Source organism: Dromiciops gliroides, chromosome 2 (assembly GCF_019393635.1).
Source record: "Dromiciops gliroides isolate mDroGli1 chromosome 2, mDroGli1.pri, whole genome shotgun sequence".
NCBI lineage: Eukaryota > Metazoa > Chordata > Mammalia > Microbiotheria > Microbiotheriidae > Dromiciops > Dromiciops gliroides.
The window spans coordinates 545437578-545461395 of NC_057862.1; the positions used below are offsets into that span (position 1 = coordinate 545437578).

The window sequence follows — 23818 nt, forward strand, 5'->3', positions numbered from 1 at the left end:
TTCTGACAACAACAGGAAAAGTTAGCTTCTATTCTGGGTAGCTTTGGCATTGATGTTAGTTACCTGAAAACATATTAGGTTATTAGAAATGGTTTCCATAACTTTCTATCTCATGAATTCCCACAAAGTCAGTCGAGGATTTTTTTTTAATTAAGCAATATGCTAAAGATATAAAGAACAAGGGACAACAGTGTTTGCTAATACAAAGACAAAGAAATAGCAGATGAAACAATCTATGTGCAAAGCAATAAGTAAGTAGTCCAGCATGACTAGACTCAAGAGTGTGTATAGCAGATGATGTCCAAGAATACATACTAAAAATATAGGAAGGGGTCTGATAGTGAAGAAAATTAAATGTCAAACAGAGGAGTTTATATTGGATCTTAGAGGTAAAAGAGAGTTCCTGAAATGTAATGAATTTGGGAGGAGGGTGAAATGGGAAGGCCTGTTTTCTAAGAAAATCACTTTGGCAGCTATGTGAAAGATGAAATGGTATAGAAAATGGCTGAACAAGTTGTAGCATATGAATGTGATGGAATACTATTGTGCTATAAAGAATGAGAAGCAGGATGCTTTCAGAAAAACCTGGAAAGATTTACATGACATGATGCAAAGTGAAATAAGCAAAACCAGGAGAGCATTACAGTAACAGCAATACTGTACAATGATCAATTGTGAATGATTTAGTTATTCTCAGCAATACAATGATCCAAGACAATTCGATAGTACTTATGACAAAAAATACTATCCACTTCCAAAAAAAAAACTGTTGGGAGTCTGAATGCAGATCAAAGCACTCTCTCCACTGTGCCGCCCAGCACCCAATATTTCTACTTGAAACTTTACCAATGGGTGGCCCAGAAAATAAATAGAATACATCTTAGCAAGAAATGTGCTAACAATGGGTGGGGGGGAATAGAACCATATTTTGGGGGATTTGAGTCAATTCCCTGATGAGGAACAAGATACTTGAGCTATTTCTTCTGGTCCTTCATGACGGTGACAGAAGTGGTCATATAAGTGGCAAGCTGTTTGGTGTGAGGTGGATTTGAAAGATTAACACTCTAACCACTAAGAGACACACACTTTTGAAGAAGCAAATGGACTAATTAAAGAAAGCATGACAGCTAAACTTCATCCTGTCACAGTAGATTTGTACTTTTAAAAATGACAAGAGTATTGCAGAATGGCATATACATGTCTTCTGCCCCAACAAAATCTTCTCCTCAGTCACCCATAGTTAGTTCTCTTCCTTTAACTGTTCTCACTTATTCATTCTTCCATGTATTGCAAAGTGCCTATTTATACAAAGCAATGTGGGATCAAGAGGGGAGAGGGAATTTTTCAAGGAGGTGACAGTCTAATAGAAAAACTCAGATGTAAAAATAATGCTCTAAAAGGCAGAATGTGATATTCAGAAACAGAGGTATAAAGCACTATGCAGAAATAAAGGCATGCACGTTTGTAGAATGGATGCTCTCATAGAACCTCAGTGTAGGGAAGAAATAGCAAGAAGTGTGTGGCTATATGAAAAAATATTCTAAATAACTCATAATTGGAGAAAAGTAAATTAAAACAACTCTGAGGTACTACCTCATAACCATCAGATTTGCAAAGTTGACAAAAATGAAAAAAATGACAAATGTTGGAGGGGCTGTGTGAAAATAGGTACATTAATAAACTGTTGGTCGAACTGTAAACTAGTCCAGCCACTCCAGAAAGCATTTGGAATTATGCTAAAAAAGCTATTAAACTGTGCATATATGCTGACCCAGTCATACTGTTACTATGTCTATAACCAAAAGATATCAAAGAAATAGGAAAAGGACTTATAGGTACAAAAACATTCATAGTAGCTCTTTTTGTGGTGGCAAAGAACTGGAAACTGAGGTGGTACTCATTACTTGGGGAATGGCTGAATAAGTTATGGTATATGTATGTAATAGAATGCTGTTGTAAGAAATGATGAAGGGGATGGTTTTAGAAAAACCTGGGGAGAATCATTTGAACTGATGCGAACGGAAGTGAAGCAAAACCTGAATCAACTTCTACAACAATAGTGCAAAGATAACTTCAAAAGACTTAGGAACGCTGATCAACACAATGAAACTAACCACAATTCCAGAGGACTCTTAATGAACATATTATCCACCTGCAGACTGAAGCATATTTTGAGGAGAGGGGAAGTAATAGGAGAATTTGTTTTGCTTGACTACACATATTGTGGTAAAAACCATTTGTGGTAAAAAATTATTGGCGTTTTAGCTGACTCATTTGGGAGGGGCCATACCTGGCCCACCCTGAAGTTAAGTATGCTACTGAGGTCAGAAGGAGAACTTTCCATAGGCAGTTTTTGAAGGACCTCCCCTTTTGGGGGAGGAAGATTGAATGCTCCCTGAGGGGAGGCTGAGGCACTTCTGAAACAATAGTTTTTTTCTGGTTTCTGCCTTTTCCAGTGGCGCAAGCAACTGGAGACATCCCAAGTGTGGTGAGTGAATGCAAATTCCTTTGACTTAGCTTAACTGGAAACGATTCCTTTGAATTAGCTTAATTGGAAACGATCTGGGGATTGCATAGGCTAAGTTTAGAGAATTTATCTGTATTTTCTTTTTCCTACTTCCTTATCTTTGATTTTTATTATTTTCACCTTTGTTGTTTAATTAATTCCCAAGTAATAAAATCTGATCCTTTTATGGAAAAGAAGCTGCAAGGCTCCTTTCTTATTGGCTTGAGAGAAATATCTAAAAGGGCAATTCAGAGGGGAGGGAGCTTTGAATCTAAAGGTCCCTCATTATTTCTAGGACCCCAATAGTTTGATGAGTCACCCAATTAATGCTCCGTATATTAAATTTTGGCCCTCACAATATTTATACTAGGTTTTGTTTTTCTTGTTTTCTCAATGGGTGGGAGTAGAGGAGGTGAGAAGAAGAGAATTCAGAACTGAAAATTAAAATGAATTAAAAAAAAAAAAGAGGTGTGTGCTAGAATGAAAAGAGCATTGACTCTTGGGTAAGAGAGCCTAGGTTCAAATCCGACCTCTAATGCTTACTACCTGTGTGATTCCGGACAATTCATTTAATCTTTCCAGTCCTCAGTTTTGTCTACTATAAAATAAAGCCACTGAATTACATGGATTCTGAGGTCCCTTCAAGTCATAGATTTATGATCCTACAATATACAGAAATCATCTTATTCAACTCACACATGGGTAAGACTTTCTTCTACATCTTTTCTCCCACATGCAATAAATGGGTTTCATCCTCCACTTAAAAATATCTAATAAATCAACCTGACAGGAATTAGAGACAGACCAACATCCTACACAATATTTCAAAATAAATTTTAAATGGATATATGACCTCACAAAAACCATACCATAAACCAAACCTTTGTATCAAGTATTTGGTAAGGTCATACAAGATATATGAAGAAATAAGAAATATAGATAAGCCCAAAAGGCATTTCCCCAAAGAGAAATGGTCAAAGGATTCAAAGAAACCAGTTTTCCAATGAATTGAAAATTGTTAACAACCAAATGAAAGAATACTTCAAATACTTAATAAAAGAAATGGGTATCAAAACAACCCTTGGTTTTCACCTCACACTCAGTAAATCAGCAAAATATCTAAAAAAGGAAGAGTCAATGTTAAAAGGGTTGTGGAAAAAAACACAACAGGGTCACTAATGCTTTGTTGGTGAAAATGCAAATTAGCACAAACATTATGGAAAGCAATTTAGAATTATGCAAATAAAATAACAAAAATATCAACACTTTTTGACCCAGAGATTCCACTGCTAGGCATATATCCCAAGGTATATGCCTAGCATGCATGTATGTAAGCAAGCATGTATTGTGTACCTATACCTCTATATGTATGTATGTGTTTATGTATGTGGGTATGTGTTTATATACATATAAAAAAATATATCCCCAGTGGAAACTGGAATCAGATAACAGAAATCATGTTCCCTTCTACAAGTACAAATATACCATAAATAAAAAAGTAATGAGGATCCAAGAAAAAATACCACTATTTTACATAATTATACTCATGAAATGAAGGATCATTCATTAACCTCCTCCAAGAAGCTACTTATGAAGATTAGTTTTCCACTGTAGTGTGCTAGAAGCATTGGCCTGGGTGACAAGATCCGTAATTCAATTCTAGTTCTATAACTAACTCACTACACATGGCCTTGGTATATCATTTCATCTCTGAGCCTCCTTTTCCTCCTCTGTAAAATTAGTTTGGGCCACAGCAGGAAACTTTCCAAGTCCTTTACACAAACCAATATCACATGTCCTTATGATTCTATAACTGCAAACTAATCTGACAATGGTGATATTCCTGTCCATCTTGAACAAAACCTTCATGTGTCTTTCCTTTAGTAAGAGATACTTTATTATTATCAGTATATAAAGAGATATGCTTTGAGGTATCTTCAAAGGCACACATTTGATGGGTTTTTACAAAAATAACCATTCTAAGTTATGTTCTGAGTTTTCCCAACTTGATATATACCTAAATTTGAATTGGATATTAATATAATAATTTATGTTTAAATTAACTCAATCTAAATTTCATTCTCATAACCTTATGTAATTAGAATTTGGGGAGGGGTCGGGGGGGACCAAGGCAATGAAGGTTAAGTGACTTGCCCAAGGTCATACAACTAGTAAGTGTCAAGTGTCTGAGGCCAGATTTGAACCAGGGCTGGTACTTTATCCACTGCACCATCTACCTGCCCCTGGAATTTTTAAAAGTAAAAAATATCAAGATGAGCCTGAAGTGCTATCTGAGACAAAAAGAGTGGAGCATTGATTAAATAAATAAATAATTGGTGCCTCTCTCCTAAGTAGAAAGAATGGACAAAATCATAGAAATGGCAAATTTTAGAGGTGGAAGAGATCACAATGGTCACCAAGATCCAACTGCCACATTTCATAGCTAGCCCAGAAAGGAAAAATGATTCAACTGAGGTAAAACATCTGGATAATGGCAGAGCCAAGACTAGAACCAAGTCTCTTTTCTCCTAGTTTAGCACATAGATTACTAAGAATCTTGGATCAAGAAACTTACTTTGAAATATTTCAGCAGATCGCTGATGTAGGTACTCCCTCTATTGGAACAAATCACAACCCATGCAGTTTGAATTCTATGCAGTCTGTGTCCATACACTCCCATAAACTCTCCATAGATTTACCCCAAATGCTACAGGTCTTGCTCAAAGTCTTTTAATATTCAATGGAGGGGGGGGGGGGCGGCTAGGTGGCGCAGTGGATAAAGCACCGGCCCTGGAGTCAGGAGTACCTGAGTTCAAATCCGGCCTCAGACACTTGACACTTACTAGCTGTGTGACCCTGGGCAAGTCACTTAACCTCCATTGCCCCGCAAAAAAAAAAAAAATATTCAATGGGGCCAGTCTTTAGAATGTCTACCATTATCTCTTATTTCTTGTCCCAAGACAGTCGGGTGAGAGTGCTGAACGGCTGGCCAGGGGGGTAGAAAATGCAGGGCTGTCTGAGGGACCTAAGGAGGAATTCAACTATCCCACCCCAGCAGGGAACCATGAAGAAATCGTGAGTGGTAGGAGACCCAGGTCAGGGAAGGGCACAGGCTCATCAAAGCTAAGAACCACAGCACACAAAGTTTTTCTGGCTGGTTAATAAGCAAGTTGCCTTGAGGTTATCTTTGGACCAGAGAACAGGCCAGGCAAGAGAAAAACCTGCCCTTCCTCAAACCGAAACACCTGGAACGCTCTGAAGCTTGGGACAGTATAGCCTGGACATAGGGACCCACTGGTAAGAGGGAGTTAAAAACCAAGTAAAAGATAGCAAGATGAGCAAGCAAAGAAAGTTGAGAATTACAGAAAATTTCTTTAGCAACAAGGAAGATTGAGGTACACCCTCAGAAGAGGATAGGAACCTCAGGGCCCCTACAGCCAAAGCTTCCACAAAAAATATGAATTGGTCTCAGGCCATGGAAGCTTTCAAAAGGGACTTTGAAAAGAAAGTAGGAGAGATAGAAGGAAGATTTAGAGAGGTGGAAGAAAGAATGGAAAGAGAAATGAGAGCAATGCAGGAGAGTCATGAAAAAAAGGCAACAGCTTAAAAAGCTAAATGGAAAAAGAGATACAAAAGCTCTCAGAAGAAAATAATTGCCTAAGAATTAGGATTGAACAAATGGAAGCTAGTGACTTTATGAGAAACCAAGACACAGTAAAGCAAATCTAAATGAATTTTTTTTTAAAGGGGGGGAGGGGAATATGAAATATTTCCTTAGAAAAACAGCTGACCTGGAAAATAGATCCAGGAGAGATAATTTGAAAATCATTGGACTACCTGAAAACTAGGACCTGTTGAAATATTTTTAAATGACTAGCCTAATTTGGAGGGCTAATCTGGGGACTTTTGACTATTTGGCTATCTGACTGCGTTTAATTTAATATGGGCCATTTATAAAGTTCCACCACACTGCTCCCAAACTGAGAGACTAAAGATTAAGAAGCCTCTTAACCAAATAATCCAAGCAGAGTTTATTTATGAGATACTATTTAAAATTAAGAATACAGGGAAATAAAATGTACAACCTGACTGCTTTCCTGCGGTCTCTTTCCACTGCATCTCTTTCCCACCTGCTGCAATTCGAACTTCTTGAATACAATAAGGGCCTTAGCTGCCTCCGCCTCAGGGCATGCTACACTTTCCCTGGTCAGCTATTTTCTTCTAACTCCTCTTAATCTTCACTTTCTCCAGCCTGTACCTGTGCTGACCTGCTTCTGTGCTCTTGCTGCCTCCCGGTCAGTCTGTCTTCTGCTCTGTCCTTGTCCGCGCTCCCCTCCAGTCACCCCTCTAGTGCCTCTATCTAGTCCGTCCTCGAGTCTTCTTTTTTTTTTAAGTCTGTCCTCTAGTCAGCCCCCCTCCTGTCTCACTCCCAGGTCTATATATACCTTTTCTTCTCTCCACTCAAATCTCGGGGCTTCCTTCACCCCACAGACCAAGCTAATCCGCTAGCCAGGGCTGCGGCTGGGGCGGGGGCGGGGGGGGGGGGGGGCGGTGTGCTCTCGAGCCTCATGCCTCAGCACAGGCTATCTTTCAGATAGCTCCGCTCAGGTCGGAGGGAGCTGGGGGCTTTTTTTTTTCCCTCAGCTGTCTGACCTGGCGTCTTGTATAGCCCATGGGGCTTTTTTTCCTCAGCTGAAGCTGAGGAGGAGGGGGAGAGACCCTGAGGGCCTAAGGCTTTCCAATCTCAGCCTAAAGGTAGGGTCCCCAAATCAAAATAAATTTCCACAGACCAAAATAAGAGCCTAGACATCATCTTCCAAGAAATTGTCAGGGAAAATTGCCCTGATAATCTAGAAGCAGAAGGTAAAACAGAAATTGAAAGAATCCACCAATCATCTCCTGAAAGAGATCCCAAAAGGAAAATCTCCAGGAATATTATAATCAAATTCCAGAGTTCCCAGGTCGAGGAGAAAACATTGCAAGCAGGTAGAAAGAAACAATTCAAGTGGAGCTACAGTAAGGATAAAACATCTAGCAGCATCTACATAAAAGGACCAGAGGGCATGGAATATGATATTCCAGAGGGCAAAGGAAGTGGGACTACAGCCAAAAATCACCTACCCAGCAAAACTGAGTATAATCTTTCAGGAGAAAAAAATGGGACTTCAATGAAAAAGAGGACTTTCAGGCATTTGTGATGAAAAGAATTGAACTGAATAGAAAATTTGACTTTCAAATACTAGACCCTAGAGAAGCATAAAAAGGTAAACAGGAAAAAGAAATCATGAGGGATATTAAAAGATTAAACTGTTTACATTCCTACATGGGAAGATAATACTTCTAACTCATAAGGACTTTCTCAGTATTAGGGCAGCTAAAAGGAATACACTTAGAAGACACAAGGCTGAAATGAATATGAAGGGATGATATCTCTAAAGCATTTATTTTTTGTTTATCCTTGTTTTTTGTGGGGCTGGCAAGGTGGGGTGGCTTATGCCTGGGGCTGGATTTGGGCTTGGGGCCTTCTGGGTCCAGGAGTGGTGCTATGTCCACTGTGCCACCTAGCTAACCCATGATGACATCTTTAAAATAAAGTTAAGGAGTAGGAGGAATGCACTGGAAGAAAGGGAAACAGAGACGTAGACTGGGGAAAAGTAGCTCACGTAAAAGAAACAAGAAAAGGCTTATGGAGGGGAGGGGAAGAGGAGGAAGGGGTGGGGGAGTGAGGGTACTTTACTATCATCAGAACTGGCTCAAAGAGGGAATAACATATATAATAAAGTGGGTATAGTAATATATTTTGCCCTGAGGGCAAGTGGGGGGGGGGAGATAAGGTTGGAGGGGAGGAAGAGAGGGGAAGGAAGAAAGGGCAGATTGGGGGAGGGAGCAGTAAAAAGCAAAACACTTTTGAGGAGGGTGAAGATGTTCTGCGTAACTGCACCTGTATGACTTATACTGAATTGCTTGATTTCACAGGGAGGGTTGAGGAGGAAGGAAGAAAATGTACAACACGGAATTATCTCAAAAACCATAATCTCATCAGAGTTGGCTCAAAGAGGGAATATCATACACACCCAATTGGGAGGAGTAATCTATCTAACCCTGCAAGAAAAGTAGGAGGGGAAGAGGATAAGGAGGGCAGAGTGAAAGAAGGGAGGGCAGAGCGGGGGAGGGGAGCAGTCAGAAGCAAAACACTTTTAAGGAGGAATAGGGTAAAAGAAGATAGAAAATATAGTAAATATCATGGGAAGGGAATAGGATGGAAAGAAATAGTTATGATGATTGATTATAATGGCAAAATGTATGGTACCTATTTTTCTGGGCTATTGTGAAGAAAATTCTTTGTCAAGTTTAAGGTACTATATAAAGGTTATGATGAACAGGATGCTATCAGAAAAACTGGGAAAACCTACATGAACTGAAGCAGAGTAAAATGTACTGTATACAAAAGAACAGCAAAAGTGTAAGATGATCTGCTGGGAAGGACATGGTTATTTTCAACAATGCAATGATCCAATATAACTCTGAAGGACTTATGAAAATTGCAATCCATCTACAGAGAAAGAACTGATGATATCTGAAAACAGATTGAAGCTTTTTTTTTGGATAGTTCCTTAATCTGAAGTTTTGTTTTTATCTGTTTTCTCTCACAACCTGGCTAATGTGGAGATGTTTTCCATGACTACTCATGTATAACTTATATTGAATTGCTTGAGTTCTTGAGGGTGAGGGGTGGGAAGGGAGGGAGGAAGAGAAGTTGGTACACCAAGTTTTTAAAAACTGATGTCAAAATTTGTTTTTACATGTAATTTGGAAAATAAAATTCTAAACAGAAGAAACAACAACACTGTAGCATTTAAAATTGTATGTGGTTGCCTCATTTCTGTCCTAAGTTTGGGGAAAATTAGCTGGGGTTCCTAATATAGTGCTACTTATAAATTAGAGGCTTTAGCACCATTTGGGGGCATTAAGCATTTATTAAAGCATATTAAATATTAGTAAAAGAAGACGTGGCTCAGAAAGTTCACAAGCCATACATACCTAGGATAGAAGTGTGAGAGAGAACAAGGCGCTGCCACCTCCACTGAGTCTCAGGCCAAGAGGAAGTCCTTGTGTCTGTGTAAGTGGAAGCTTCTTGCTGTTCAGAGGAGAGGTGGCCCTTCCACACTGCTTCAAGCTGATTGGCTAGCATCATTCAAATCTATTTGGTTTACTGGACTTGAGGGTAGTCTCTGAGCAGAACTGCTGAGGTCAGAGTTCAGAGAACACATCCTCTGAGGGCCAGGCTTTCAAGTAGGTGTGGTTTTAATTAAGTTAACTTAAAGTGAGTTAATCAGCAAAATCAATCCAATCAATCTTAATATAACCCCCTCAAGCTGTGATGTGATAACTTGAGTTCTCAAAAAGACAGAGCTCAAGTTCAGGAAGATTCTATCAGGTTGGAAAGTTCCAATGATAAACTATATTTGCTATCCAAGGACAAACTCAAATAAGAATGGAGATGTTCATGAGTGATAAGCTGGTCATAAATTAATGAGTTCTTTGGTCATGGGAAATCCATGAAACATTCAATAATCAGTGCAACCAACGATTTACCAGTAAAGTATTCCCACAGTGAAGAAAGGAAAAATATACTACATCTGTCCTTACCAGATTCTAATTTAAGGAATGATTTTAAAAGAATATTACTTTGTCTTAATATTTTAAAGAATTTCACATTTTTACCTTAAGGCTCTCAAAATTCCAGTGAAAAAGTTAATTTTAGCCAGAGAGTATGACCAAAGGGGCTTGCACATGTGCCACAGAAGACTGGGTCTAGGAACATGGGGGTAGGGAGAAATAGAAGAAAATGGGACATAAAAACATAAAACGTGTAACAAGTCAGATATTCCCATGTCAGTACTCTGACCAAAAATTATGTTTACTACAGTTTTTGTCCCAAAGTATATTATACTTACTAGTATACATAATAGGACATTGGCTTTCACCCCAGAAATGACTGTATTTCATGGGTGACAAATGATTTTTTAATCAACCTCAAAATGATGTTTCAGAGAACACATGTATTGTTTCTCATACTTCCCCAAAAAGAAATTATGATCTGTTATTAGAGAAATTTAAGATAGACAGTTGCAACTACTTCTATTGTACAATTTCTTTCCAAATTTTTAGAGGCCAAAGTTCTTCTCTTTGTGGCAACACTATCCCAGCAGTAGTCTTATGCAAGTAATCTATCTTTATATGCCTCAACTTTGAAAAAAACAAGGCTATACAATTCTACTTCACAGGAATATTTTGGAGGCGTTATAAGAATGTTTTCATTTCTTTGAGGTTTTCCAACAAAACCATAAAGATAAACAAAAGGTCCTCTTTTCTCTAGCATCTAATCATTCTATGGAATTTACTATTCAACTTTAAGTATAAATATAAATGTGAAAAGAATGTGATTTAATGATTATCCTCCTGACTCCAAGAACACACTACAATACTACTTTGTCACAATAACAGTTTCCCAAAAGAACAGGACATGTTAAAAGATCTAGAGCAGGGGTTCTCTTTTTTTTTAACCTTTTTTTTTGGGGGGGGGGGCAGGGCAGTGAGGGTTAAGTGACTTGCCCAGGGTCACACAGAGAGCAGGGGTTCTTAAACTTGGATCCATGTAATTCTTTTTAAAATATTTAGATAAAAATAAATAAATTATAAAATAAAATCTTTTGATAAGTGTATTTCAGTATAATCAGTTTCCTTTCTTATCCTCTATGTTGTATTTTATACATTTAAATATATTATTCTGAGAGTGTCACCAGGATTAAGGATCCATTATGTGTTAAAACCTTTCTGACTATGGTCCTCCTGAATACAGTCCTCTCCCTTTTAACTGGTATAGTAAGTTTACAAGTAGACAGAATAAAGTAACAACAGTAGGAAATAAAATTGCAGTGGCGAACCTAGAAGTCACTTAGAGAGTATTTCATAAATTAAGGGAGCAACAATTACTTGCAAACGATTTCATAAATTAGGGGAGCATAGGAGCTAGTGAAAACTGTCTAATAAAATTAACTAAGAACACATCGTGAGACTACGTGCTAAATTAGGGGAAGTCATCTAGGCCCTAATGTAACAGCCCTCCATCATGCTAACTGTCTTTGGTCTATAGGCTTCAGATAAGCCCCAGACATGCACAGTAAGAACAGCAAAATACCAGCAAGGTATTATGCTAATGAACTAACCCCTAAAGAATTGCTGATAACTTTAAGTTTATGTAGATATGTTAATGAACCAAAGTGGCATAGATAAGTGTTATTCTGTTGCATACCACCAAAAACCTATGAAAATGAGCCCCCAAATTCCTGTTCCACCCTCTCCCACTCACCTCTATCTGCTCTGGGTCCATGCTGACCAAGAGCTCCTAACTCAACTCCAAGGTTATGTAAGTGACTGTGTTCCTCTTCTTCTCCATTCTCTTTCCCTACTCTACCTGTCTCCCTCTACAACCCCATCCCCTGTTCCCATGCCTTGTTTCAGTACCCATTTACCCCCTTTTCTTTCTGTGCCATTGGCCTCTGTACTCTCTGTGCCTTAAAGAGTGAGTGAAGTATTACTCCCTGCTTGCTGCCGCCATGATCTTTTCCTTCAAGTATCAAAAAAACCTGGGCATGCCTGCCTTTCCCCTTGACCCAGAGGGCCTTCTTAGTGCTCCCATTTCCATAGTCATCAACTAGAAGCACCAGGAGTAAAACTATATACTAGAGTTGCCCTTACCTTTCAATGAGCAAGGGCTAATGAACCCCTAAATAGAAAGCAAGCATGGGTAGCTGAATCTTGTGGTTTTTCCCCTTTTATATGGATCACAATAAATCAAACAAAGCAATTTACCTTTTCTGGGGGAAGGCCCCAATTACATTGTGTGGACCTCCTATAGAGAATTTATGAGAAGACAAAACGGTATTCCAGGATGAAAGGCCATAGATGTATTAGGAGCCAGCAGAAGAGAATCAGAAGGAGTTACACTGTTGCTAGTATTGGGCAACAATTGCACCAAAGCAGAATTAGATGGAGAATAGAAAGATAAATTATCAAAACTAATGTCTGCATCACACCTTCCTCTTGCTATTTTTTTCCTTCATTTTCACTATAACTGAACATATCCCAAGATCATCTTATAATGAAAAGTAAAAAACCCAAACCATTTGTGGAGAAAAGAACACAGTACAACAGTACTGAGAATCATTTCTAGTTCAGCAACCGGCTTTCAATTTTTAAAATATAATTCATCCTTATATCCTTTTTAAACATAATTTATCCTTATATCCTTACATAACTTTAAATTGATCATTTTAACATAATTTATCCTTTGAATATAATTATTCAAAGTGTGGCACTAATAATTATGAACCATATTTGTGTAAGACTGAAAAAACTACCTACACTTCTGTCTACAGTAAGCACATTTGAAATTTATCCCTTAGTGAGTGGTTTCCCTTGCTCTCTGATGAGCCTGTTGTCAGTTGTGGCTCTTTCAAATTCATCAGTTCAAAGCTTTTGCTCATAAACTTCATTTTTCATAGTTATACACCAGACTGGCTTGTCAGTCACTGTTTTCCAAAGTCACTTACACACATTTATACAACATTTTCAAAGGATCTTAAAGAACTTCACAAAATGAAATAATTCACTGGAATGCTAAAATTAAAATGGATTCTAAAAGAAAGAAAAACCTGCCTAAAGGATTTTAATGAGATACACATGAAATAGTAATTTCTTTCTCATTAAACATAGTAATTATTAGTAGTGAGGGAGGGGGAGTGGTATTACTAGAAGAAATGAGCAAGGAGACTCCCTGGGGCCCCTTCATGAACCACTAGTGGTCCCCAGACCATATTTTGTGAAGCACTGGCTTAAAACAACAATTTTGGTTTAATGAAACTAAAGGTTCCTCAATCACTAACCTTCAAATCTTAGCTACTAGATGATTTTACCAAAGTTTAAAGCAGAAAAGTTCAGTCCCAGGTCATATTCATTGCTGTTGCACCTATGGTATTTGGATTTTTTCCCCTATGAAAAAAGCAATTACATGCATACATACACACATACATACACACACATGCACAGATACATTAAAAGCTCCTGCCATTTGATGTACTGTGCTAATTAGTAAAATAACTAGGATAGTAAGAGAGCTATCAAAGTATTCCAGTAATCAATGATCAAACATGGTACTCACCTCCTGACAGAGGGTTGATGGATTCAAGGTGTAAAATGAGACTTACTTTAGGGCTATGGCAAACATGTAGATTTGCCTGGCTTAAGAGCTTATTGTGCCTTCTCTTCTAAGGGCCCCCGACCTCCCAACTTCCTTCCTGCTCCAAATACCATTCAACTTCTTACACTCCTAACATGGACCCCAACTCTTGGGCTTCTCAGTTAATACATCAGTTCTGCTGGCCTTATCTTGCTGGGGCAAGCAGCTGGCCACCTCAAATACATAGCACCTTAGTTACACTCCCCTTCCCCACCAACTTTTCTGCTCTCCTTTACAAGGTGTCTTTCCCCATTAGAACACAAGCTTCTTGAAGACAGAGACTCTGTCTTGCTTCTATTTGTACCCCCAGCACTTGGCACAATGCCTGGAACAGGGTATGCTAACTCAATACTTTATGTTTTTACAAAGTTTTCCCCCTCTCATTTTGGGGGAAGTTACTGAAGGGCAGTGTTTGAAAGGGAAGCTAGTGATAGCATTTTTTAAAAAGAAAAGAAAAGAAAAGAAAAAGAATAAAAGTGTACTAATAGAATCATTAAATAATTAGGACTTTCAGAAGTAGACACAGACAAGCAAGACAGCTTTTAAAGAAGCATGTTGGATTTATCAAGTAATTTTGGTTAAGGAGCATGAGGAACATAATCACAATTTATAGAATATTTTCTTTTTCTGTTCTACTATTTAAATGCTTTTTTTTTGGTGTTTTAAGTTCAATATTTTTTAAACTAATTGCAATAAAACCAAATACAGACAACAATGAAAGGAAAATATTTTGAATAAGAGCTTATTCTCATGAAAAAATATCCAGTACACTGATAATATATTCCTATCAGAGGCTGGACTTGTAGCTTAAGAACTAAGTGCTTCTTTCCACCTAAATTGAGGCAGCTAGATGGCAGAGTAGATGGAGAACTGGGCCTGGAGTCAAGAATACATCCAGCCTCAGATATTACTAGGTATGTGACCCTAAGAAAGTAACTTAAGCTGTTTGCCTCAGTTTCCTCAACTGTAGAATGGGGATAATAATAGCACTTACTTTGAAGGGTTGTAAGTACTTAGCACATAGTAAGCTCTATAAAATTTTTTATTTCCTTTCTCTTCCCTTTCCTTTCCTCTGATCACAACACCATCACAATGACACAGATAACAGACTGACTGAACTTGATACACAGTCCAAAAAAACTAGGTAGCTCCAAATAAAAAATTCTTGTTGGTTTTTTTAATTTATAAAATAAATGTCTTTGGGGGAGGGAGCAGTTAAAATGTTTATAGTCCTGATCCAAGGCTTTTCCTTGGACCTATGTACTTTAAGAAACTTACTCTAACACCAACCTCAGATTTCATGGTGTGAAATTATTTTTAAAAAAGCAGGCTGTAGCCAGGTCCTTCCAGTAACTAAATGCTCTTGGACAAGGTCCAAGGTAGTGCTATAGTGAGTTTGCCATGTGTTTTATTTAAAGTCAAGAAAACAAATTATCTGAAGCAATGACTTAAGTTTAAATCTTTATCTCCCACTAAAAATTCTGCAAAAGAATTCCCTTCACTCAATCACTCAAAAAAAAAAAATTACGTGCCTAGGAGCTCCTAAATCCTGTCCTACGACTATCTGGATGGTAGTTATTATTCTGCCTATAAACTTAACTTACACATATCACAGGTAATTTAAAAGGGAATTTCTGTAGATATTTCCCATTTTCAAAGTGATGATAGATATATTATGCTATAATCAATTAAAAATTAAGATTTAAACTCTTAAAAACTTCAGAACTCTGGACAATGTAGTGAACAATCATGACTTCATAAGACTAAGGATAAAGCCTCCTGCCTCTTGGCAGGGAAGGGATGGACTAAAGGTGCATAATGTGACATAATTTTTTTTCCCAGACACAGCCAATGTGTTTGTCTGTTTTGTTTAACTATCTTTATTTGTTAGGGGGAAGAGGAAGTGTCTATTCCCATGGGCATAAATTCATGGGTTAGTGCTAAACGTATTTTTAAGAGTATCAAGAAAACTTAAAATATACAATAAGAAAACAAGTTCAGAAGGAGACACAAATGCCAACGGTTACTCTTCTTAAACTTAAAATACATTTTAAAAAACTAGGTAAAAGAAGTTGATGACTTCATGTAAATTCCTTTTTGTTATTAGCATACTAAAGTTCATGATAAAAAGGCAATTTCTTAAAATAAAGTTTACAATATTAAAAAATTTCCTTCCCAGCCAGTTATTTGAGTTTCGTGTAATATTTGGTTTGTGGCAACAATCACTGTTCACATAGTCTACTGACTATTTGTGGTTTTGACTTCTTATAGTATACCAGACTCCTACAGACTCATTCCATACATATACAAATATACTGGTATATAGCATTTTTATATATCTACTATCTAAATTTTTCTACATCATAAGAGTGTTTTCTACTTATTTATATTTTTTTTAAATCTACTAAATCCAGGAACAAAATATAAACAACACAGGAATCAAATAAGCCTTTAATTTTTCAAAGGTAGAGTAAAATACAGAATTGGTAAAATACCATGATTTACGAATCAGTATATATTCTTGCTCATCACTTTTACATTTACATATAGGTTTTCCCCTTGAATAGAAGCTATGGAAGGGAAAAACAAAGAGTAAAAGGTCTTACTTTGCACATATCTAATTTCTAATTCCAAAAAGCAATAACTGATTTAGGTTTAAACAGTATTTGCATTAAAAATGAAGAGAGACTATGAAATAAAATGCATAGAAAAAGAACAGACTTAAAGGAAATTTAGTTTAAAAAATTCTAAAAGTATGGCAAACTAAGCAGAATACACAAGGCATTTAAGTGGACAAATTAAATCTGAAAATTTGCACTGATTTTGTAGTTACTAAATACAAATAAGCTACATTAATACCTATCATAAAATTGTCATAAATTGGCATATATATGGTCACAAGGCTGCAATAACAATGAAGATTTCTTTCAAAGACATCTTAAAATAACAAGTAATATCATGAGGGGGAAATACAAGATTTAGAAGAGAGACGAGTTCAAACCAACTGTGCAACTCTGTGACTGTCACCTCTGATCATGGATGAATTCATCTGATAAGCAAATTACTATGCATTCATTATACTTTTACGTCTAATTTTGGATAAATTAAGGCTGAATGTTGAACTTTTATACTGAAAATTGAAGATTCACCAAAAGAGAATGGAAAAAACACTGGATTGAGAATTAGGAGATGTGAACTCTAGTCCTAACTCTGTCATTAACTAGTTGGGTGATGTTGGCTAAGTTACTAAACCTTTCTGAATCTCAGTTTTCTCATCTGAAAAATGAGGAGACTGGACTAGAAAACTTCCAAAAATCATCTTGCACCTCTAAGAGTATTACACAGAGAGATGCACATGCGTACGTACACACACACACACACACACACACACACACACAGTTTAAAGTTGTTCTCCAAAGGCTTCTTAATGCTAGTCTGCAGCTAAAGTTCAGTAAATGTATTGCATTAAACAAGCAACAGATTGGGTTAAAACACTGCAGATTTTTTAAATTCACATATTACAAGAAACATTTTTAGATGAGATCACATGAAAATAAATGTGTCTTTCACAGTTACAGGATGAAATTTTAAGTTGGCCAGGCAACCAATGCCCTGATTTTCCACTTCTTTTTGCAGACCATATGACTTCCACATGCTGAGAGTGTTTTAGGCTGTAACCTGCAATGAAGATTTTTACAACGTTCCAGCAATCCAATAACCAGTGCTTAAAATGCAACAGTAAACACTTTACTTGAATAAGCATGAATTACAGATCAAGATTTCAATTCAAATATTGCACAGTAATAGGAAAGTTGGTGGGTTTTTTCCTAAAATATATTGTTCTCATTTCAAAAGAACATCAAAGCAATAAATCAAGAAATGTTCACTGAAAAACTGGGCAATGGGAAGTAGATGGGTTAAGAGATGCTCCTTGATTTTTATCTATTCACTTACATTTTGCTTTTGCATTCTAAATCATTTAATTCCCTGACATCTAAGCGTTTATAGATACTTTAATATTTGCCAATTATATTACATCTTTTCTTCAAAATTATTCTAATTAATAAGATACAGGCAAATAATTTTAGAAATCTAAATATCTAACAACTGCAATGATGGTCTTGGAGGGGATCAAAACCTTCAAAAATATGAAGTTCAGATTTAGAAAACACATTAACTGTTTCTATGTAGGTCAACCTAAATATACACTTGTTATCTCACACATTTGCAGTTACCAGCCTGTTTATTGGTGTGAATGACCAATTCCAGAAAGTCTGATTTCCATATCAAAGGTAACAACACACCATGAGTTATGTACAGTAGCTATGTGAATTCAGGTTTTTGTTGCTTCCAGTATCCCAAGATGACAGCGAACAATGAGTATCAAGAACTAGTAGATACGGGATAAATGCATTTGAATACATTAATTTTCTAAATACCTGAAAAAAATATATCAACACCTCTATTCTAGTGTCCCTATCATAGGAAAACAAACTGTTCCCATAAGCAAAGATTCGAGAAAGAACTTCATTTGGGGAATGGAACAAAGTGTTCAACACCCGGTTTCCAACCTTTAATGTAACCCTAAGAACTGTTAGAAATGTTGTTAATGTGATTGAAGCTATAATTTTTTAAATGTTATCCTCTCATAATAATAATGAAAACTCTAAAAAAATAAAGTTAATTTTTTCATAGTTTTGATTTATGGACATAATTCAAATACATGACATAACTGGGCTTTAAAGAATAGGAATAAAGAAATTGAATGCAGGAAACCGCAATGTTAAAGTGATAATTACCTGTGACAGAGTTGGCAGAAAAAATAATGCAGATTATTCCCCTCTAATGATGCAGGGAATAGCAAAGCCAAACAACATGCAACCGTATCAGGAGGGGAGGAAAATAAAACAAAAATACACAGAAGGTATTCTCAACACCTAAGAAATGTCAAGCAGCCCCAAAAAGCAGATGGAAGAAAGGAAAGAAGATAAGCAAGAAGACAAGACCAAAGAGAGGGTAATGTTTTTGGCACCTTAAGGACCCCGGCAGAAATTGGCTAGTCACATCCCACAGTGCCTAGCCAGACACTTCTGGACTTTTAAGCCCTGGTGGTAAATCAACAATACAATTTGTTTTTAACAGTCAACTTTATTTCATACAGAATCTCTCCTTTTTTAAAAAAAGAAGAAGAAGGCATTCTTCATCCTTGCTCTCCCACACCCCGATTTCCAGCAACAGCCGAGGTGGAACAGGGTGGGGTAGAGGGAAAATGCAAGCAGCATCTTTAGCTTGCCCCCCCTCCCCGCCCGCCTTACTTCCGACTGGATATCCTACTACAAACCCGATTAGTTCTATACCACAAGACGGACAGTCAGCTGGTGTTTTCTGAACTATACACCTAAGCCCCCTCCCATCTTTACAATGCCCTCCCTACCAAAAAAACCCCGCACATTCTTTAAAGGAAAAAAAAGAGAAGAAAACAATATTTACAAACAACAACAAAGCCACCCATAACTAATTAAAAGCCGTTTCACCTCGAGAGGAGGCACCCCACCTACTGTTTGGGGGTGAAGGCGGACGCCTTTCGGAGGAGCCCCGAAGGTGTCACCGGAACACGGTTCCGGAGGAGAAGACGCGGGGCACTTTTTCGCTTCCCACCTCAGCGGCGCCGCGCCGATCCGCGCCCGCCTTAGGGGTCCTGGTCCCCGGTCGCCCCTCGATCCCGCGGCCAGGGGGCGGGCACGAGGAGCGCGCCCGGACCCCGCTCCGCAGCCCAGGCCCTGCTCTGCCCCCCGGTCCCAGCGCGAGGCTCCACGTAGCCCGGCACCGGCCTCCTCCGCCCCGGGGCACACCTCGCTCCCCCCCAAAGTTAAGGACACTTGAGAAAATGAAATGCACGCGCGCGCACAGACACCCCTCAAATCGCCGCCACACAGTTTCCCAAACTCCAGCCAGTAGAGCCTCACCTCCGCGAGCTTCCCCATCTTCCGACCGCGGGCAAGGGCGGCAGAGTTAGAGGGGAAGGGGGTGAGGGCAGCCTGTGCCTTTGAGTTACCCACCCCCCCCAAAAAATAACCCTGCCCCACCCCAAAGTCGGGACACCCGGCCAGACGCCCCCTTCGGACACCTCATCGCCCCTGCCACCCCCTCCAGCCCCCCATCCCCGAACCCTCAAGGAAAGTGCAGAGGGGGAGAGGCACAGGGTGTCCGGCTGGAGAAAATCGCTCCACTCACCTCAGGAGCCTGGTTGAGTTCTCTCTCCGCCTCGCGGGCAACCCCCTCCCCAACGTCCCAAGAAGAAGGGCTGAGGTAGAGGGGGAGGGGTGTCTTCCGCACCGGGTCCCCGGCGGGAGGGGGGCTGGGGAAGGGGGTGGAGGCCGGCGTGGGAGGAGGGGAAGGGGGAGGGGAGGCCCCTATCTCCCAGTCTCCCCCTGAAAACCTCCCTTGTCTCAATCACATCAGACTGACTGTCTTTGTCTGGCTGACAACCGCCATATTGATATCAACAGCCCCGCTCCCACCTGCTGCCGCCGGGCGGCCCTGGGAGTTGTAGTTCCCTGATCCCTGGGGTAAAAACATGGGCCGTGGCACCAAGCGGCCCCTGGGAACTACAGCTCCCGGCAAAGCCCGCGCCCTTCCTCTTCCCCATAGGGAGGAGGGAAAGGGAGAATCAGCACCAACCGGGACTACAGGTCCCACAATACCGCGGGCATCGAGTCCGGTGAGGGGACATGATATCATCTTGGGGTGTGGAGAGGTTAGAAGAGGGGGCGATGGGGATACATCGAGCCGACAGAGGGAGGAGTTCTGAGAGGAAGGGGAGGAAAAGGAAGAAGAATGACCACAGTTCCCATCAAGGCTGAACTACAATTCCCGAGATGCTCTGGGAGCAAGGGGGGGGGCGGGAAGAGAGTAGGAGTGTAGGAAAAGACTCGCTATTCCGTCATGCTCTAGGACGTTTGGCGGCGGCGGCGGCTTAGCCGGAAGTTCCTTTCAGGGTGTGAGAGAGTCCAGGCACACACATATAACAGCGAAGATTTCAATATGAAGCTGGTGAGTTTCCCCTCGTGGGTCAGAGGCTGAGGGTGATGCCTAACACTTGGAAATCCGACGGCTTCTTAAGTGGAAAGGATACGCGGGGATTGGGGTGGGGTGGGGTGGAGGAGTGTAATTTGTGGTGTAGAAAGGCATGCCGGGAGGAAGGTAGTTCATGTGGGAGAAGGTAGCATTGGGAAGCCTTCGTGTGCTCAGGGGACTTAACTCTATCGCCCTTTGCAAGGATCACTGGGGCTTGACCAGGGCCCTATGCCAAGGCCTTTCACCCATCCATATATAACAAGCATGGTTCAGTATGCCTTTTTCATTATCCTGCCTGTAATGCGTTTGAAAGAACCCTGATTTGGGGATCATAGAAACCTGGGTTCAAATTCCCACTCCCACTCACCTTTCTAATTTTGGGACAAGTAATTTGCTGGACCTTCTCTTTTATGAAACGATAGAAATTAACTATATCGGAAGTACTTAACTTTTTGTGTCATAGATCCTTTGACGAATAGTAGACCCTTCATAAATGCTTGTTGACCTGGCACTCTGAGGAACCTGTATCTTTTCATAATAATGTTTTTAAATACATTAAAATACGTAGGATTAAAAAATAAACCAATTATAAGGGGATAGTCATCCAAATGTTTTTACAATCAAGTTCATGGACCTTAGGTTAAGAATCCGTGGACTAACTAATCTCCAGGATCCCTTCTGGATCTTACGTGCGATTCCTAGCCATCACACTGAGGAGGTTCCTGTTACCAGTCAGTCAGTATATTGTTTAGGGATTACTATGTATGTGGAAGGTTTAAAAAAAAAAAGTCCCTGCATTCCAGGAGCTCCTAATTTTGTTAGAGAATTAGAATAAAGGCACATAAAACAGGGCATTGATGCCAGGCAAAGGAAAGATCCACAGATCAGAGAAGGGAGAGGGTGGACACGGGATTAATAGGATTTAGACCAAATGTAACAAGCAAGTAGGCTAGGCTTTCTTTACTAGAAGAACAGCATTAGCAATGACACGACAACTGGGAGGCATATCCAGTCCCTTCCAACAAGAACTTATTAATCATTCACCTTGTGCAAGACCAGAGGCAAAATGGCTTAGTGGATGGAGAGCTAGTTTCAGAACTAGGAAACCCCTGGGTTCAAGTCCTGGCCTGACATATACTGGATGTGTCACTTGGTTAACCTTCAGTGCCCTAGGCATGTATAAGACTGAATATTACAGAGAAAGAATCAGTCTATACTGTAGAAGAAGTTTCTTCATTTATCTTACTTTTATCGATGAAATTACGGGTCTGGTGCCTATTCCTAGCAGCCCATGTACAAGTCATGGGCAGCTAGATGGCACAGTGGATAGAGTACAAGGCCTGGAGTCAGAAGACCTAAGTTCAAATGTGACCTCAGACACTCTGACCTGGGCAAGCCACTTACCTCTGTCTGCCTCAGTTTCCTCATCTGTAAAATGAGCTGGAGAAGGAAATGGCAAACCACTCCAAAAAGGAGTCATGAAAAGTTGGTTATGACCAAAAACAACTAAACAAGAAGAAATGTACAAGTCACTGTGCCAGATGTCAGAGACACAAAGACAAAATGAAAATGCCCCTGCCCTTAAAAAACTTACATTCAACTGGGAGTTTTAACTAGAACATGCAAACAGATGCATAACTATTAGAGGGGGAAGAAAATACTAACAGCTAAAGGAATTAAACATGTCTTTTAAGGGAATTAGGAGACCAACTCACTGGAATAGAAAGTACTTCTAGCTCAGAAGTCATTGTTTTAAAGTCAAAGCAATTTTTATGCACATACATTTTGTTGTTGTCATTCATTTTTTTCATTTGTGTCTGACTCTATAACCCTATTTGGGGTTTTCTTGGCAAAGATACTGGAGTGATTTGCTGTTTCCTTTTGCAGCTCATTTTACAAATGAGGCTGAGGCAAACAAACAGGGTTAAGTGACTTGCCCATGGTCACATAGTTAGTAAGCAACTGAGGCCAGATTTGAACTCACGAAGATGAGTCTTCCTGACTCCACGACTGGCACTCTATGCACTGTGCCACTTGGCTGCATCTGTGTGTGTACATACATGTATGTATACTCATATACATATATATTTACATACTCATACATTATTTGTTTTGTTTTTTAGTGAGGCAATTGGGGTCAAGTGACTTGCCCAGGGTCACACAGTTAGTAAGTGTTAAGTGTCTGAGGCTGGATTTGAACTCAGGTACTCCTGACTCCAGGGCCGGTGCTCTATCCGCTGCGCCACCTAGCTGCCCCAACTCATACATTATTATTAACAACTGACAATATTGAGGAGATTATTTCTTGCATTGGTGTATCAGTGGTCGGGTTGCAATACATCTCATAAAGCATGAGCTGAGATACCCTGCTGATTCTTACAGCCTAAGTGAGACTAATGGTTGAAGGACTTGGGCATCTTGGAATGAAGGAATAATCCCTCTGTTGATCCCATGATGGGAGCAAAGGGTGTCTGAATCAACCGTACAGACCACTCATGCAGGAAAAGTGGTGCGCCCAGGAGAATTAGACCTTTAAAAAAGTGGCTGCACACTCTGGTTGTCTCTTCCCGTCTGCCAAATATAATAGACCTCTGAGTCTTTGAGTCCTGGAGGAGTGAAAAAAGAGCAGCACGCCCGTCTCACCCCAGCAGCACCATGTCTGTGAACATAGGGCAGCTAAAGTACATATGCTGACTTAAGCAAGCCTAAGCTTGGGTCCCTGGCTGCCTCTTCTATTTTATATTCCTTCTGTGAGCGTAGGTGCCCAAGGATCAAGCCTCAGATGGATGTGTCCAGCCTCGAAGGCAGCCTGTTGTGTTAGAGATTGGAACTGACTGGCAATCGTAGGAGTATTGTGCAACTACCACCTTCTTGGTGAAGATGACCACAGAGAAAAGAAGAGTCTCTAAGCCTTGATGTTTCCAGAATACCAT

At 39.6% G+C, this 23818-nt stretch overlaps 2 protein-coding genes across 10 annotated transcripts in view; one reads left to right on the forward strand and one right to left on the reverse strand.

Annotated features, from left to right (window-relative positions):
- The window catches only part of HMBOX1 (homeobox containing 1), a 266541-nt gene extending 246225 nt beyond the window's left edge, over positions 1-20316 (reverse strand). For 6 of the 8 annotated variants that reach the window (XM_043988731.1, XM_043988733.1, XM_043988732.1 and 3 more), the window contains exon 1: positions 20043-20316. The gene's annotated coding sequence lies outside the window, so the exon portion shown is untranslated. Of the gene's footprint in view, positions 1-19342; positions 19464-19774; positions 19804-20042 lie in introns of those variants that run through there. The other 2 variants (XM_043988730.1, XM_043988728.1) reach the window with 2 other exon arrangements.
- Positions 20317-20733: 417 nt separating this feature from the next.
- INTS9 (integrator complex subunit 9) overlaps positions 20734-23818 on the forward strand; it is a 121515-nt gene continuing 118430 nt past the window's right edge. For both annotated transcript variants that reach the window (XM_043990176.1, XM_043990177.1), the window contains exon 1: positions 20734-20861. In XM_043990176.1, the coding sequence (XP_043846111.1) occupies positions 20853-20861 (9 nt within the window). In that variant the 5' untranslated portion in view covers positions 20734-20852. The remainder of the gene's footprint in view (positions 20862-23818) is intronic.